At 36.1% G+C, this 15,298-nt stretch overlaps 1 protein-coding gene across 6 annotated transcripts in view; it reads left to right on the forward strand.

The window, feature by feature from the left end:
• Positions 1 to 15,298, forward strand: part of Pde4d (phosphodiesterase 4D) — a 635,057-nt gene that overhangs the window by 602,228 nt on the left and 17,531 nt on the right. For 5 of the 6 annotated variants that reach the window (XM_090331909.1, XM_090331910.1, XM_090331908.1 and 2 more), the window contains 4 exons: positions 10,520 to 10,613; positions 12,706 to 12,878; positions 13,717 to 13,815; positions 15,066 to 15,230. In XM_090331909.1, coding sequence (XP_090188035.1) covers positions 10,520 to 10,613; positions 12,706 to 12,878; positions 13,717 to 13,815; positions 15,066 to 15,230 — 531 coding nt within the window. Of the gene's footprint in view, positions 1 to 1,745; positions 2,061 to 10,519; positions 10,614 to 12,705; positions 12,879 to 13,716; positions 13,816 to 15,065; positions 15,231 to 15,298 lie in introns of those variants that run through there. The other variant, XM_090331911.1, reaches the window with a different exon arrangement.

The following is a 15,298-nucleotide window of genomic DNA, read 5'->3' on the forward strand; positions in this document are numbered from 1 at the left end:
TCAGGTAAGAATTAGGAGGGCTCAACCAGAGAAGTGGGAAGAAAACCAAAGCGGCTCAAGAGCTTGAGAACTCAGGGCAAGTGAGAAGAGTTAATCAGACAAGGCCTGACACCTCAGAGAAGGTAAGGAGAATGAAAGACCAGACACAAGGAAGACCTGCGTTATTCTTTGGGGAGAATGGCTCAGTAGAATATGGAGGTTTAAAATTCTTTATTTTGTAGAGGATTAGGAGGAATTTAAGAACCCAGTAAGGGTGAAAAGCAGCTGGGAACTTTAGCAGCAACAGAGCAATAGAAAATCAGAGGCAGGTAACAGTAGTCATCATAGTGTACTCCAGTAGCCTGTGGCTGCTTAACATGGTGGAGAGTATTGGAAACCAGCCATATCATTTCTTTTCCTGTACCTACACAGCTTTATAGTTTATAAACTAGGCACAATAGGAAATTAATCATCCTATATTAAAACAGCATAACTACAACAATAGACCATAAAGTTATTTATAGGCCATGAATATTTATTTCTAGAATTAAAAAAAAATTAATGTTGACAGTTGAGTTGAAAATACCTAAAAGAAACCTTGGGAACTGAAGTTACAGTATTAGGTGAATGTTTATTGTAAGAACACATAGACATACGTGATCTTAAAAAAATGTAAAATATGGTAGAAGACAGATTTCTTTCAGCTTTCATTCACAGGAAATCTTGTATGTGAAAAATGGTAGAATAATACTACCCCAAACTAGACAGAAAAGATTATTTCCCCCCACGAAACAGAGATTTCTTGTTTAATCCTCCTTGTAAAAGGTATGCTGGTCTAAGGTTAAATTCTGAATACCTAACAGCCAGTCATTCATTTCTTAACTTCATAAAATGATCATGACAAAGAAGTTTAGTTAAATATAGATCCTGAAATCTATGTACAAAAGCCTGCATTCTTCCATTCATAGCTCATTAGCTTTCAGAGTCCATTTCTCCCCAGTGGCATTTAATTATTTTAGGTTTGAGAGGTGGTAGGGCAGAGCCACACATAACAATAGATCTGAGAGCAGCTCTGCCACCAGGTGAGAGAATACTTCATTTCACCTGTAAATTCTTAACGGCCATGGTACTATTTCATGATCACTGTGCTAGTGTGTGGGGTGGGGGAGGAACCATGGTTTTATCTACGTCACCGGGGAAGCCACGTGTTTGGGTTTAGAGAGAAGGGGGCAATTAAAATGCATGACTGTCATTTTTAGACTTCCTTTTGCAAGGAAGGGGACTCAAAGGATGCTCTAAAGGCACTGGCAACCCTTTTATTTAAGAATAAGCTAGAGACTTGTGACTAGCTTGATGATCATTATCCATCTCGGCCTGAGGGAAGCCCTGTTCCCTTCTCACAGTGCAGCCTTGGAGCTGTAGGAAAACCATTATTAAATGGCGTTCACCCGATGAAGAGGAAAACCTCTTTTCCCCAGAGGCTCGTCCTCCCCAGCCAATCACAAAACAACCTATGCCATGACCACACCCCTCCGTCCTTCCTAAACTGAGGGTGGAAGGTGATTGGAGCATAGTTGAGGTTCTATGGGCGGGGTTTCTTGTCACTCTTTGAGGCTTTCCCTGCAGCTCCTTATTTGGTAGCTTTTGACAGAACTAGTCTTTCTTTAAGCTAAGCATCTTGGCATACATTATTCATTAAGCCCTGGAGCTCGGGGAGAGAAAGATGCAGACCCTTAGATCTTTAGCTATCCCTTTATCTCATGGATTTTCTTTATTAAGAACAGTTGAATTTTGTTCCATTCTGGAGTTGTATAAATGGCATGTCTGTAATGGGAAGACGACTGGATGGGACCCAATGCGAGGCTTTCTTATGTGTACTTAATTACCAAAAATCCTTAAATTCTCACTTTGCGTGGCTTGTGGAGATTGCTGAAAGTATCAAGGTTTTAAAGACACACGTTTTAGAACTTAGTGTCATATAATATATATTTCATATTATATATACATATATATGTATATATAATTAATCAAAAATGCCTGAAGCAAATTATTTATTGTCAGTGTCATGGGGCTACATAAAGGTAAGATTTATTTTCTTTCTGAATACTGATTCTTTTGATTATATAATGGATAGTTTTTGACAAATCATAATGGTATCCATGCTTTTTAAGCATTTTATGTTTTTCCCTTAGACATCAATTAGAAAAGGCATAGATGTTTTAATGTTCAAAAAGATTGCAAGACTGTCTATCCATTGTTCACATGTTAAAATAGCTTTATTGATGTGTAGTAGTTTGTCAGTTTGGCATGTGGTATGAATTTAAGTTATGCTTTAAAATATCAAGGTAATGAGATAAATTAATTGCAAACAGATTATTGGTCTAATTTTATTATGAGTATTTGTAGATTCTGGTTGGCATGTAGCTAAAGCTGTACAAAATTAACTTGTGGCTTTTTAAAATGACTGTATTATTTTAATCCGAGAAGGATTTTTTTTTCCATTTTTGACTTTGGATACAGAGCTCCACATGATATTTGAAAAACAACATTATTTGGCTATTTAAGTGACTTTATTGAAATAAGCATATGATGCTTACGTGTAAAATTTGAAAGTGTATTTGGTGCTGTTCCTTTTATTAATGAATTTTGTTAACTGATTGTCTGCATGTTTGAGGGCTTTTTTCCTGTCCTGTGGTAAGGTAGTATGGAGATCTATCTCCTTGATGGAAGCTGGAGGTAGAAAAACCTTATTAAATGTGAGAAGTAATGCACCTACTATCTGGCGAATGTAACTGTAACCCCTGTATACATTATCTCAATAATAAAAATAAAATAAAAAAAGAGAAACCTTATTGAGTCCCAGAGGAAGCATAAGTTTAGAAAGGGAAGTTTATCCTTGAATATTTAAGCCAATCCCAATGTATTTGCAAGGATTCTTTTTCTATTACTTTGACTGCTTTCGATTGGCATTTTTAGAGAATATTTCTTTATGAAGGAATATTTCTCTTGTATTGTTAAGATTCACTGGAATTCTAAGAAATCTAGAGCACTTGTGTTTTGGTTGTCTACTCTTAATTTTGGGGGGACTTTACATACATATTTTTATTTTAATTAATAGAGGGGTTACAGTTATATTCACCAGATAGGAGGTGCATTACTTCACTCACATTGATACTCCTTCTCATGTTCTTGTCCCCATTTCCCTCCCCCACCCACTATTTTAAGTTTTTAAGCTCTATAAATGGTCCAGATGTTTAGATCTTCCATATATACATATGATTGATATATAGGTGTATATATCTATTTCTCATTGATATTTTGTTGTTGCTGTTATTGTTGTTTTGAGACCTGATAGCCCAGACTGGCCTCCATCTCACAATCCTCCTGCCTCCGCGTGCAGAATGCTGGGAGCATACATGTGGGCCACCACACCTGCCTTTCCTTGTTTGAATTTTACTAGCTATTTCTGAATTCATTTTTTAATATAAGAAACTATAGAATATATTATAATGAATACCTTTGCTTTTAGCCAGCTGATTTTGATACATTTGAAAGGCTTTGTGTTTCTGTATTATGATTTTGAACTATGCTATAGGATTCATTTTATTGCAGCTAATATATGTAGTATTCATTGAAATAGCTTTTAAGCCTTATGTCTGCCACGCTCGTAACACATCACAGTGCAGTGTATTCAAATGGTATTTAGCAGAATATCCTGGAAGAAAACGCAAAATAAAAAAATGCTCTTACCATTTGACCTCTACTGTAAATTTGTACCAAGATAATCTGTAATTCATCCAGAGTTTACTGGCATAATACACAATTACAGATGACTGGATTATTTTTTCAAGTCCTGATTTGATTAATTTGTCACTTTTCTCTAACAGTCTTAAATATAGTATGTCCGTGAGTGAAAAGGAGTTTTGAAGCCTGAAATGCAGAATACAGATTCAGCCTTTGCTCTTTCTTTTATGTCTTGAAAGCTGTTCATAGATACTTTGATGCATGAGAACAAAGGATCTGAAAACATTCACGTAGAAATCTTCCTATTTCTCTCCTTACTTACACCCATGTTTTTATCTACTATTTGTAAAACTATTTCAACCAAAGTCTGTGAAAAAAAATCCTCAACATAAAATACTTCCATAAACAGTTATCATGCATTTTGGCATGTAGTGCTCAGTGAAAAGCATTTCTATATTTTGTTTCCCTTCAGTTTATTAAGAAGTATATGAGGAGATTCTAGGAAGAATAGATCTTATTACTTCTTTAAATCATTTTTTTTTGTCTAAACCCCTTCTCTCTGTCCATAGTAATTTTGTGTAATTCTAAGCAAATGTTTTAATCATTGTGTGAACTTTGCTAGCCATTTCTTGTCTGTTTTTAATGAAGAAAAACATAGAAAGTAATAAACACCTCCAAATCCCCACAGAATTTATCTCTAAGCCTTTAAACTCATTTTGATACTTTTTTAAGGGCTCGATATATATATATATTATACATATATATATATATTCATCTCAAAGAGATAGAAGTTTTACTTCACCTTAACGAGTGCTTTCTGGTATGTCACCAAGTTGTAAGATCAGCTACCAAGTGAAAAAGCTCTTGTGATCATTTTTTTAGGTTATGAATTAACTTCTTTAGATTGGAAGTTTTATATCTGTAGCAAAAACGGAAACAATGTTCATTCCTTTACAATATTGTAATTTATGTGACTGTTTCAAAATTGTCTTTGGGCTATCTCCCATGCTCCTCCTTTGGGGAATTTTATACAGGATGGTTTGAAATATTTCTCTTGGAATTATATTTAAATGAAATATTGAATTCTGTGAGACACCTTGCAATGTTTGATGAAGAGACATGCATAAAATGAAGGGTTTCTCCAAATCATGGTTGTGTGTGTGTGTGTGTGTGTGTTTTAATTTTTATTTATGGGGTGATGTACAAAAGGGGTTATAGTTACATTTATCAGGTAGTGGGTACATTACTTCTTTTTTTTTTTTTTGCCAGTCCTGGGCTTGAGCTCAGGGCCTGAGCACTGTCCTTGGACTTTCTCAAGGCTAGAGCTCTACCACTTGAGCCTCAGCACCACTTCCAGCTTTTTTCTATGTATGTGGTACCGAGGAATCGAACCTGGGTCTTCATGCTAGGCAAGCACTTTAACCACTAGGCCAAACTCCCTGCCGGTACATTACTTCTTAAACATTGTTACTCCTTCCCCTGTTTTTTTCCTAGTTTCCCCCACCCCCTCCCACTCATCTTGTTTTTCCCTTACCTTCCCATTTTTATACACTCAAATGAACATTTATACAATATTCCAGGCACCAAAGTCAAATACAGTAACAACATGGGATAAACCTTAAGGAGAAAAGAAGAAAAAAGAAATGGTTTCACATAGTACATTAAGAATGATAATCACAAAGATAAACCTCTTGTTTCCATATCCTGGAGTTCATTTTGCTTAGCATCATCCTATATGCCTCGCTTTTGAGCTGTTATGATCCTCTGTTAGAAGAATCCTAAATGTATACTAATTATTACAAATGAGGGAATGGCTTTTGTGCTTTTGAACAAAGACAGCAGAGTAGTCTGAGATGAGGCACAATTCAGTGGAATTTGCAGACGGTCACCTATGAAGTTTGTAGTGTGGATGCCATTTGTTGGCTGTTTTTGCTTCTGTTATTTGTTCTCACTAGCTACTCTGATGAATTATATAAGCAAACTGCCAGAAAAAATTATACTATGGTCTGTTCTAGAAAATTCTACCATTTTGTATAGCATGTCTGCAGGTATATCTGGTCCTATTTCTGCTTAGGTATATGGTGTATAGTTTCTCATGCCAGGTTTTATGTAGGGTACAAGGTAGGTCTATTAATGTTGATTCCCTTGTAGCTTTTCCACTTTTTCCCAGCAGGCTTACATTATGTCATTCCGTTGTCCTGACAGAAGTGCAGGGTAGTCGCAGTTTCTGTACAGCCCTCTGAGTGTTTCACAATGCTGAAAGCACTATTACCCAGTCTCTTTATATAAAGGCTTTGTCTTGACCAGGTAGTTCTTAATAGCTTTTTGTTCATAAAACATGCATAACTTCACCTCAAAGAAATATGGCACTGAGTACATGCATGCAAACTCATGAATCTCATGAACAGATTTTTTTTTCCTGTTAAACAAGAACTTTATTATTTTATGAAGGAGTCCATGATTGTGATATTATGTTATTGAAACATACTCAAAACTTCCCATATGAATAATTATTTTTATTGTAATTAGTGGAAGGGTTACAGTTATATTTGCCAGATAGAAGGTGCGTTACTTCACACACATTGATACCCCTCCTCATGTTTTTGTCCCCATTTCCCTTTCCCCACCCCTCATCTTGTTTTCCTCCTTCCCTATCCAATTTCAAATAAACATATACAGTGTGTCACATAACAAGGTAAAATACTGTAACAATATGAGAATAACTAAGGAACAACAAAAGAGAAGAGAAATAGCATAGTATATTAAGAACAACAATCCCACATTATATGGCTCTTGTTTCCATATCCTGGAGATCCTTTCATTTAGCCTCATCATATATGGCCTAGTATATCTAGGTTTTGAGCTATTGTAATCCTCTGCTAGGAGGATTTGTACTAATTACTAGGTTTGTACTAATTATTACAAATGAGAGAAACCATGGAGCCTATGTTTCTTTAGGTCTGGCTTTCTTCACTTAATATGATTTTTTCCAAGTCTTTCCATTTCCTTACAAATGGGGCAATGTCATTGTTTTTGATTCTATAGGCCATTCTTATTTCTTCTTCAGAGAAGTCTCTCTTTAGTCTTTGGCCTATCTTTTAATGAGATGGTTGTTTCTTTGAAGGTTCCATATGAATATTTCTAAATTTTTCGACAGAACTGGATAAAGGGCAGCTAGCTATATAGTGAAGTACAGTCAAGTCCTTCATCTGTATGGTCTACATTAATAGAAATCAGTTATTGATATAAAAGGCCCAGAAGTCTGGGACTAAAAGACAGAAAGAAACCCCTAGGACAGAACTCAAATAAGATGGAACATCTGCTATGTCCAGAATAAGTATTTACAAGATATTTAAATCAGTGCCTACAATTTGTTTTTACCCATTATTCACTTGAAAGTGAAAGTTAGTAAGATGGACAAAGATTTGAACATTATTGTAAATGTCTTTCTGAATGTTCTTACAAAGCTTCAGTTTTTATTTTGTTTAATAGATAATGCAGAATACTTAAATGATAAGCAGCAAGCTGTGCTTTATGTACTACATGATGCCATTTTAAGATGTGTGTGTACACAAACATGCATAATACACACACACATATTAAGTATGTATTAAGTGTACTGTATGTGGCTTCTTTCTCCTATACAGCTTTCCAGACTTTCTATCATATATGTAATTTTAAAATTTACAAGAAATCATACAATATATGAATAAAGAAAATAATCAGGAACTTAGTGATCCTGAGTTTGAGGACAATCTCTCTAGTCATATAAATTGACAACTAGATTTTATTTATTTTCATTATGACTAGGTCTTTATTCTTTGACTGCAAGAGAATATTAATATGCCTTTTTATATATGTTTATTGAAATTTTTGGTTCCTCGGTATTTTCTAGTAGTTGTATTTTTGCACCTACTTTAGATTGACTTTGACATTTAACTACATTGAGTCTGACCCTTTTTGTGTTTGTATGTGCTTTTTTTTTTGCTAGTCCTCAAGCTTGAACTCAGAGTCTGGGTGCTGTCCTTGAGCTGTCTCAACAATAGTGCTCTATCACTTGAGCCACAGCATCACTTTAGGCTTTTTCTGTGTATGTGGTACTGAGAAATTAGACCCAGGGTTTCGTGCATGCTAGGCAAATCACTAGGCCATATATCTGGTTTGAGTCTGACCCTCTTTATATGAATTTATGTAGAGAAGTGATAGTTTTTGAAATTTCTAAATAAATTCAATACCAAGTAAGAATCATTTTTCAAAAATTTCTAAAAGATTAGCTCACTCAAAGTTAACGTTAACTTAATTCTAGCCACTCAATCGTCGCTTTTACCTGTAATCCTAACTACTCAGGAAGCTGTAATCTAAGGATGGTAATTCAAAGCCTGATTGGGCAGAAAGATTGGTGAGACTCATCTCTGCAGCAAAAAGGCTAAAATGAAAGTGTGATTCAGTTGGTAGACTGGAGCAAAAAAAGCCAAGTGAGATTGAGATGCTCTATTTTCAGCACAAAAATTAGGTGAATAATTAAACGTAAATTAAAGGGTACTAAAGATTAATGCTTGATTGACTTCTTAAATCAAATAATAGCAGTCACTTCCTTTCTGTGTGGTGAGAAATACTAAAGGCATAGTAAAAGACAAAGGTATTTTCAGCCAAAGGAAGGTTTGACACTATGAAGTAATTGATTGGAAGAGAAGTATGATATCCCTGGGGATTTTGGGTATTGGTAATCTCATATGGGTATAGCAAATTAATTTCAGTGGATGTAATAGGTACTGGAGCCTCAGTAAGACAAATTGGGAAGAAATGGAATTAGCATATAGAACAGTGAGCTGTTTTTAATTCCATGATTGGGAATGGCTTGGTTAATTTGTGGTTGTGACAATTTATACAGCTTATTCTCCCTACTTGACCAAAACTTTAATATGGAAACATATAGTAAATATTCAACATCGGGAAACATCACCTAATTTTTTCAGTTATTCTATATGACAAATAACCCAATTAGAACCTTTGGACAATAGTTTACATTCATTTGTTACAGTGATAAAATAATTGATGAAAAGAAGCCATATTTCATTATATGGCAACATTTCTATATGTATATAAATTACATTTTTTCTCTAAATACTAGTAATGCATCTTCATTTTTTATTCTTTCTTACTACAACCACTGCCCTGGAGTGTCCAAATCTGTAGTACTGACTGCCTGTAACAATTTAAAATGAGGGTGACCTGGAGGTAAAAGCTGACACTCTGAAAACTTTACAAGAAGGAATAGGAGATACACTAGACCTCCTGGGCACAGGTCGAAACTTTCTTAATAAGGACCAAGAATCACAACAAATCAGAGAAAGGCTGGATAAGTGGGACTGCATTAAACTGCAGAGCTTTTGTATGGCAAAGGACATAGCTAGTAAACTAATTAGGAAGCCTACAGAGTGGGAGAAGATCTTCACCAACCATACAACAGACAAAGGCCTCATATCTAAAATATATCAACAGCTCAAAAAATCGAATCACTCCAAAACTAATCCCATTAAAGTAACAACCATCCCATTAAAAGAAGGGCCAAAGACTTAAAGAGAGTCTTCTCTGAAGAAGAAACAAAAATGGCCTATAGACACATGAAGAAATGCTCAACATCTCTGGTCATAAAAGAAATGCAAATCAAAACAACTCTAAGATTCCACCTCACTCCAGTTAGAATGGCCAGGATCAAGAAAACTAACAACAACAGATTCAGGAGGGGATGTGGCCAGGAGGGATCACTACTGCACTGTTGGTGGGAGTGCAAACTCGTTCAACCACTATGGAAATCAGTATGGCAGTTCCTCAAAAGACTAAACATAGAGCTCCCCTATGACCCAGCAATTCCACTACTTGGCATTTACCCAATCATCCAGAAACAAAGACATACTAAATCCACTAGCACAACAATGTTTATTGCAGCACTATTTACCATAGCAAAGATATGGAACCAACCTAGATGTCCCTCAGTTGATGAGTGGATCAACAAGATGTGGTATTTATACACAATAGAATTCTATGCTGCTGTCAGAAAGAATGACATTGCCCCATTTGTTAGGAAATGGAAAGACTTAGAAAAAATCATATTAAGTGAAGTAAGCCAGACTCAAAGGAACTTAGGCTCAATGGTTTCCCTCATTTGTCATAATCAGTAGAAATCTTGGGCTCCACTAGCAGAGATTTGCAATAGAGCAAAACCTTGATACAAAAGGCCATATAGTAGGATGCTAAATGAAAGGATCTCTAGGATATAGAAACATAAGCCATATAATGAATGATTGTTGTTCCTAAGGTAGTATGTTTTCTCTCATCTCTTTTGCTGTTCCTTGGTTATGTCATGTTGTTTCAGTATCTCACTTTGTTACCTGATATATGGGATATATTTGTATTTGGTTATTTGAAATTGGATAGGGAAGGGGGGAAAACAAGACGAGGGGTGGGGATGGGGGGAGGGAAATGGGGACCAAGACATGTGAAAGGGTATCAATGTATGGGAATTAATGCACCATCTATCTGGCAAATATCATGTAATCCTTCTATTAATTACAACAAAAAATATATGAAAAAATAAAATAAAATGAATTTCAGAATTTAGTTTCTCAATTACATTAAGCATACCGTATGTGTTTGGTAACCCTCTTGTCTGCAGTGTCACAGACAGCACAGATTGTGGTATGATTGTATGCTCCTGTATCTCAGGCCTGATTTTACTGATTCACTTAAAAATTTCTTCTGTTACTTCATTTTACTCTTTCGTTCTATTTTCCAGTTTAAAAGGATGCTTAATCGGGAGCTCACCCATCTCTCTGAAATGAGTCGGTCTGGCAATCAAGTTTCGGAGTATATATCAAACACATTCTTAGGTGAGAATAACAGCATAAAACTTGGCATTTTTTTCCTTTTGATTCATTCTCTTACTGGTTTGTTAAGGGCCATTTGGTTTGAAAACCAAATAGGTGTGAAAAAATCTATTTTCTCTCTCTGTCTCTGTCTCTCTGTCTCTGTCTGTCTGTCTCTCTGTCTATGTCTCTCCCTCCCCAGCCCTCTTTCTTGTGGATCATGGGACTTGAGCTGAGCACTCAGCCTGGGTGCTGTCCCAGAGCTCTTCAGCTCAAGGCTACCACCCTACCACTGGGGCCTGGGTATTGTCCCTCAGCTCTTCAGCAAAAAGCTACTGCTCTACCCTTGAGCCAATCTTCTCATTTTCTTTCTGGTTTTCTGTTTTGTTTTATTTTGTTTTGTTTTCCCTCTAGAAATTAATTGGAGATTAGAGTCTCAAGTCCTTTTGTGCCCGGGCTAGCTTTGAACCATGATCCTCAGATCTCAGTCTCCTTAGTAGCTAGGATTACAGGCATGAGCCACCCCTAGAAAAAATCCATTTGTTCTTACTCACTCATATTAATTATTTGAGACCACAAGCCTGTATGCTTTGGAATATAAGGTGACAAATTACAATTGTGTATTTGTTCACTTATTTATTTTTGTGTCCCTTAATAACAAACTCAGGACCATGCATGTGGTTTGCAATGCTTTGCCACGGAATTACCTCTTCTGCCAGATTTTTTTCATAACACTAAATCATGGAAAATATTTTACGGAGACATCCCTGCACATATTTGGCAAATTTGTGCTAAATACTGTCATTGGTAGGAACGATGTATCTAATGGCAAATTAGACATGCTCTCTACACTTGAGAATTTGAAAGTCTAATAAACACCAAATTGGCAAACAAGTGGACAAAGACTAATTTGCTGAACTGGGCATCAGTAACTCGTGCCTGTGATCCTAGTTGCTAAGGATTTCAACTTGAAGCCAGCTTAGACAAACAAATCCATGAGACCCTTAGCTCCACTTAACCAGTAGAAAACCAGATAAGTAGGTCTGGCTTAAATGGTAACGTGCCAACCTCAAGTGAAGAAGCCAGGTTAAGTGTCTAAGGTCCAAAATTCAATCCCAATGCCACCCACTCTCCCCCAAAAAGAAAAGTTCACTGACCATAATTAAGATTGCAGTATCCTAGAATAGCTCAAATGAAGAAAGAACTTGCAACAAGGAAAATTCAGTGTTTTGGACATTTCTTTGATCTTGTTATAATAAATGTGATTTGATTTAGATTTATTTACAAAAAAATGCTATAATATCTAGTACCTACTAAATTGCCATGTATTGTACATATAGTATTTGCAAGGAGATGAATTGAGTGTTTTTTTTGTTGTTGTTGTTGTTGTTGTTTTTTGCCTTAAGATGTACCAAGGCTTCCTGAATGTTTTACTTTAGAAATAAACAATGGGCATATATGCTCACTCATGCTTTGAATAATGTTTTAGATTCTTATGTGATCTTCATTAAATGTGGTAATATCTTAATATCCCTTATCATACTACTGAACAGAAATAAAAGTAGCCGAGGTTATTTTAAAAAATACTTGTTTGAACTCCTGCAGTATGAACTATTTCATTTAGCCAGTAGGCTTACACTGCTGTTTATTGATGTATGAAGATGTCTATTATAAAGCATATATTAAAACTGGAGTCCTCAATTGTAAAGAACAGTTTCCAAGCCACAAGGTAAATCTCAAAACAGAAATGGAGTTGATGAGCAGTATAAATATCCAAGCGTGTTGTTTTCTCTAAGCATGTTATCCTATGTAATTTTTTTCCTTAGAATGTTCTAAGGAAAGAGAGGCAATCACCCTATTTGATATTAATTAGTCTGTAGTATAATTAACTTGGTTAACTTTTTTGGCTGTTTAAGGATATCAAATTAGTTCTGCTCCAGACTGAATTGTATGTAAATGCTCAACTCCTCAAAGAAAGATACTACTTATGAATAATCCCTAGAATATATAGTGATCAATTGTACAATTATAACTTGTCCATTTATATGTGCCGATTTAAGAAAAAAACCAAGTAACATGAATAATGAATGTAGCATATTTTCTCCTTTTTCTTAAGATAAGCAACATGAAGTGGAAATTCCTTCTCCAACTCAGAAGGAAAAGGAGAAAAAGAAAAGACCAATGTCTCAGATCAGTGGAGTCAAGAAGTTGATGCACAGTTCTAGTCTGACTAATTCAAGTATCCCGAGGTTTGGGGTTAAAACAGAACAAGAAGATGTCCTGGCCAAGGTAAGAGGATTTCAGAGATCATGCCTCAAGTATGCAGTGATGCCTCAGAATGGATTTGAATCAGTCTTCTTTTAATTGATGGAAAAGTTCATTAGTTTAAGTTATGTATGTGTTTCCTTAAAGATAGAAATGCCCTTTATAAAACTGTCTTGGGGGGGGGGTTCTATTAGTATTAGATTTAGACAAGTGGTTTGAAATGTGTTTTACACTTTTAAAAGAACTTGATCCTTGAGAGTTAGAACTCCATCCTCTCTCCTACAATACTAGAATAGTTAAGGATCTCTGAGTAGATTTTATCCATGAATTCACATGGAAGGATATTTAGGATATTGTCAATATCATAAAATAAATACTGTGAAGTTTTCATTTCAGTTAGGCAGTACTATTTATATTGAGATTACCTTGTTTGCCTGTTTTACATACTGTCTCCATTATATTTAAGATGAATTATTTAGCAAAATCTTCACAGTCTTTTCACTAAAGTCCATTAAAATAATTTCTTTTTATTTATGTTTTGGTATGGGTCTTGGGGCTTAAACTCAGAACCTGTGTCCTGTCCCTGAGATTTTTTTTTGCTCAAGGGTTGAGCTCAACTACTTGAGCCACAGCTCCACTTCCAGTTTTGTGATAGTTAATTGGAGATAAAAGTCTCATAGACTTTCCCGCTGGGACTGGCGCTTTAAGTCACAATCCTTAGATCTCAGTCTTCTGAGTAGTTAGGATTGTAGACATGAGCCACCAGCACCAACTCTTTTCATTATTTTTTAAGTATTTGTATTTACTGCCTCATGTTCTCCTACTTTTTAATTTAATTTGGGGTATCTTTCTTTTACCCCAGGAACTAGAAGATGTGAATAAATGGGGTCTTCACGTTTTCAGAATAGCAGAGTTGTCTGGTAACCGGCCTCTGACTGTTATAATGCACACCATTTTTCAGGTAACATGGCTTTCCACATGTCTCTTATTTAGTGTTTGTGTTAGTCATTTCCCACCACTGTGACAAAAATATCTGAGCCAAACTACTTACAAGGAAAGATTTATTTTGGCGCTCTGTTTATGAGGATTATGGCCAGGACAGAAGCCTGTTCCATTGCTTTTAGGCTGCTGTGAGACAGGCATAGGTGAGACATACCTCAGCAGTCATCTCCTGGCTGCTGGAGAGCAGAGTGCAAGAGAGGGAGGGAAGAGGGAGAAGAAAGAAAAAAAAGAATGAAAGAAAAAAGGCGTGTGAGGGAGAGTTACAGAAGGAGAGGAGAAAAGGGAAGGAGGCAGAAGAGATCCCACTTCCTCCTAGTCCATTCATCTATGGCCTCATCCGTGGATAGTCTCTTTCAGCTGTGCCACCTTCTAGGGACAAGCCTTCAACACAGGAATCTTTGGGTCCATTTTACATTCAAACCATAATAAGGCTTAGGGCCTGAATCACTAGCCTGCACACTCTGCCTATATTCTATCTTCTGTCTCCCTTCCTATTCACCGTTTTTTATTACTTTGATCCTTTTTTTTCTTGTTTCCTAAGGGACAAATAAAGATATAGAAAGGTAGAATATGGGTAATTCAGAAAAATCACTTTTTAAAATCAATTCTCTTCCACATTGCATCTTGTGATGTGGAAGAATTGAAACAGTTTATCAAAGGCAATAATGTAAAAATCATCTCCATGACTTGCAAAGAGAATAGATTGTTCATTTTCTTTTTACAGTGAATAAGCCTCCTGCTGACTAACCTTAGTATATAATTTCTTCAGTCAGTTCTTAGTATTCTGCCATCGTTTCCATATCCATTTCTCATCCTTAAGAAGCCTTTGCCTCTGCTCTGGGTGGGGGGGGAGGGGGGATTTAACTGAGAAGCTGAGGCTCTTGCCTGTGCCTCAGTACCAGAGCAGGAGATTTCAGCTTTGAGAAATTAATTGTTGGATTTCAGTCTGGTGTGACCTAGGACTGAGACACAAAAGCTTCTTTGAAGGACAGCCCATCATACACTCTATAGTCTGGGCCTCCAGAGGATAGTTCAGTCATGGTTTTTGTTCTTAGTATCCCTAGAGCATCCCAAAGATTGCCATTTTCTAGACCCTAGACATGGAAAAGTATTCATTTCTGGGTTCTCTTCTGCCAATTGTAGTCTATGCTTTTTTTTGTCGCAGTATGCTCTGTGGAAATGGTAAGGGTATTATTTCTTTTCCTGTAGGAGCGGGACTTGTTAAAAACCTTTAAAATTCCAGTAGACACTTTGATTACCTACCTTATGACCCTCGAAGACCATTACCATGCCGATGTGGCCTATCACAACAATATTCATGCTGCAGATGTCGTTCAGTCTACTCATGTGCTATTATCTACACCTGCTTTGGAGGTAATAAGCTTTCTAAAATTGAAAGACAGTACCTTGCTGCTCATTGTTTTCTTAAAAATTTGTGTTGA

The sequence above is a fragment of the Megascapheus bottae genome, chromosome 4, assembly GCF_031878675.1.
Source record: "Megascapheus bottae isolate mThoBot1 chromosome 4, mThoBot2.hap1, whole genome shotgun sequence".
NCBI classification, from domain to species: Eukaryota; Metazoa; Chordata; class Mammalia; order Rodentia; family Geomyidae; genus Megascapheus; species Megascapheus bottae.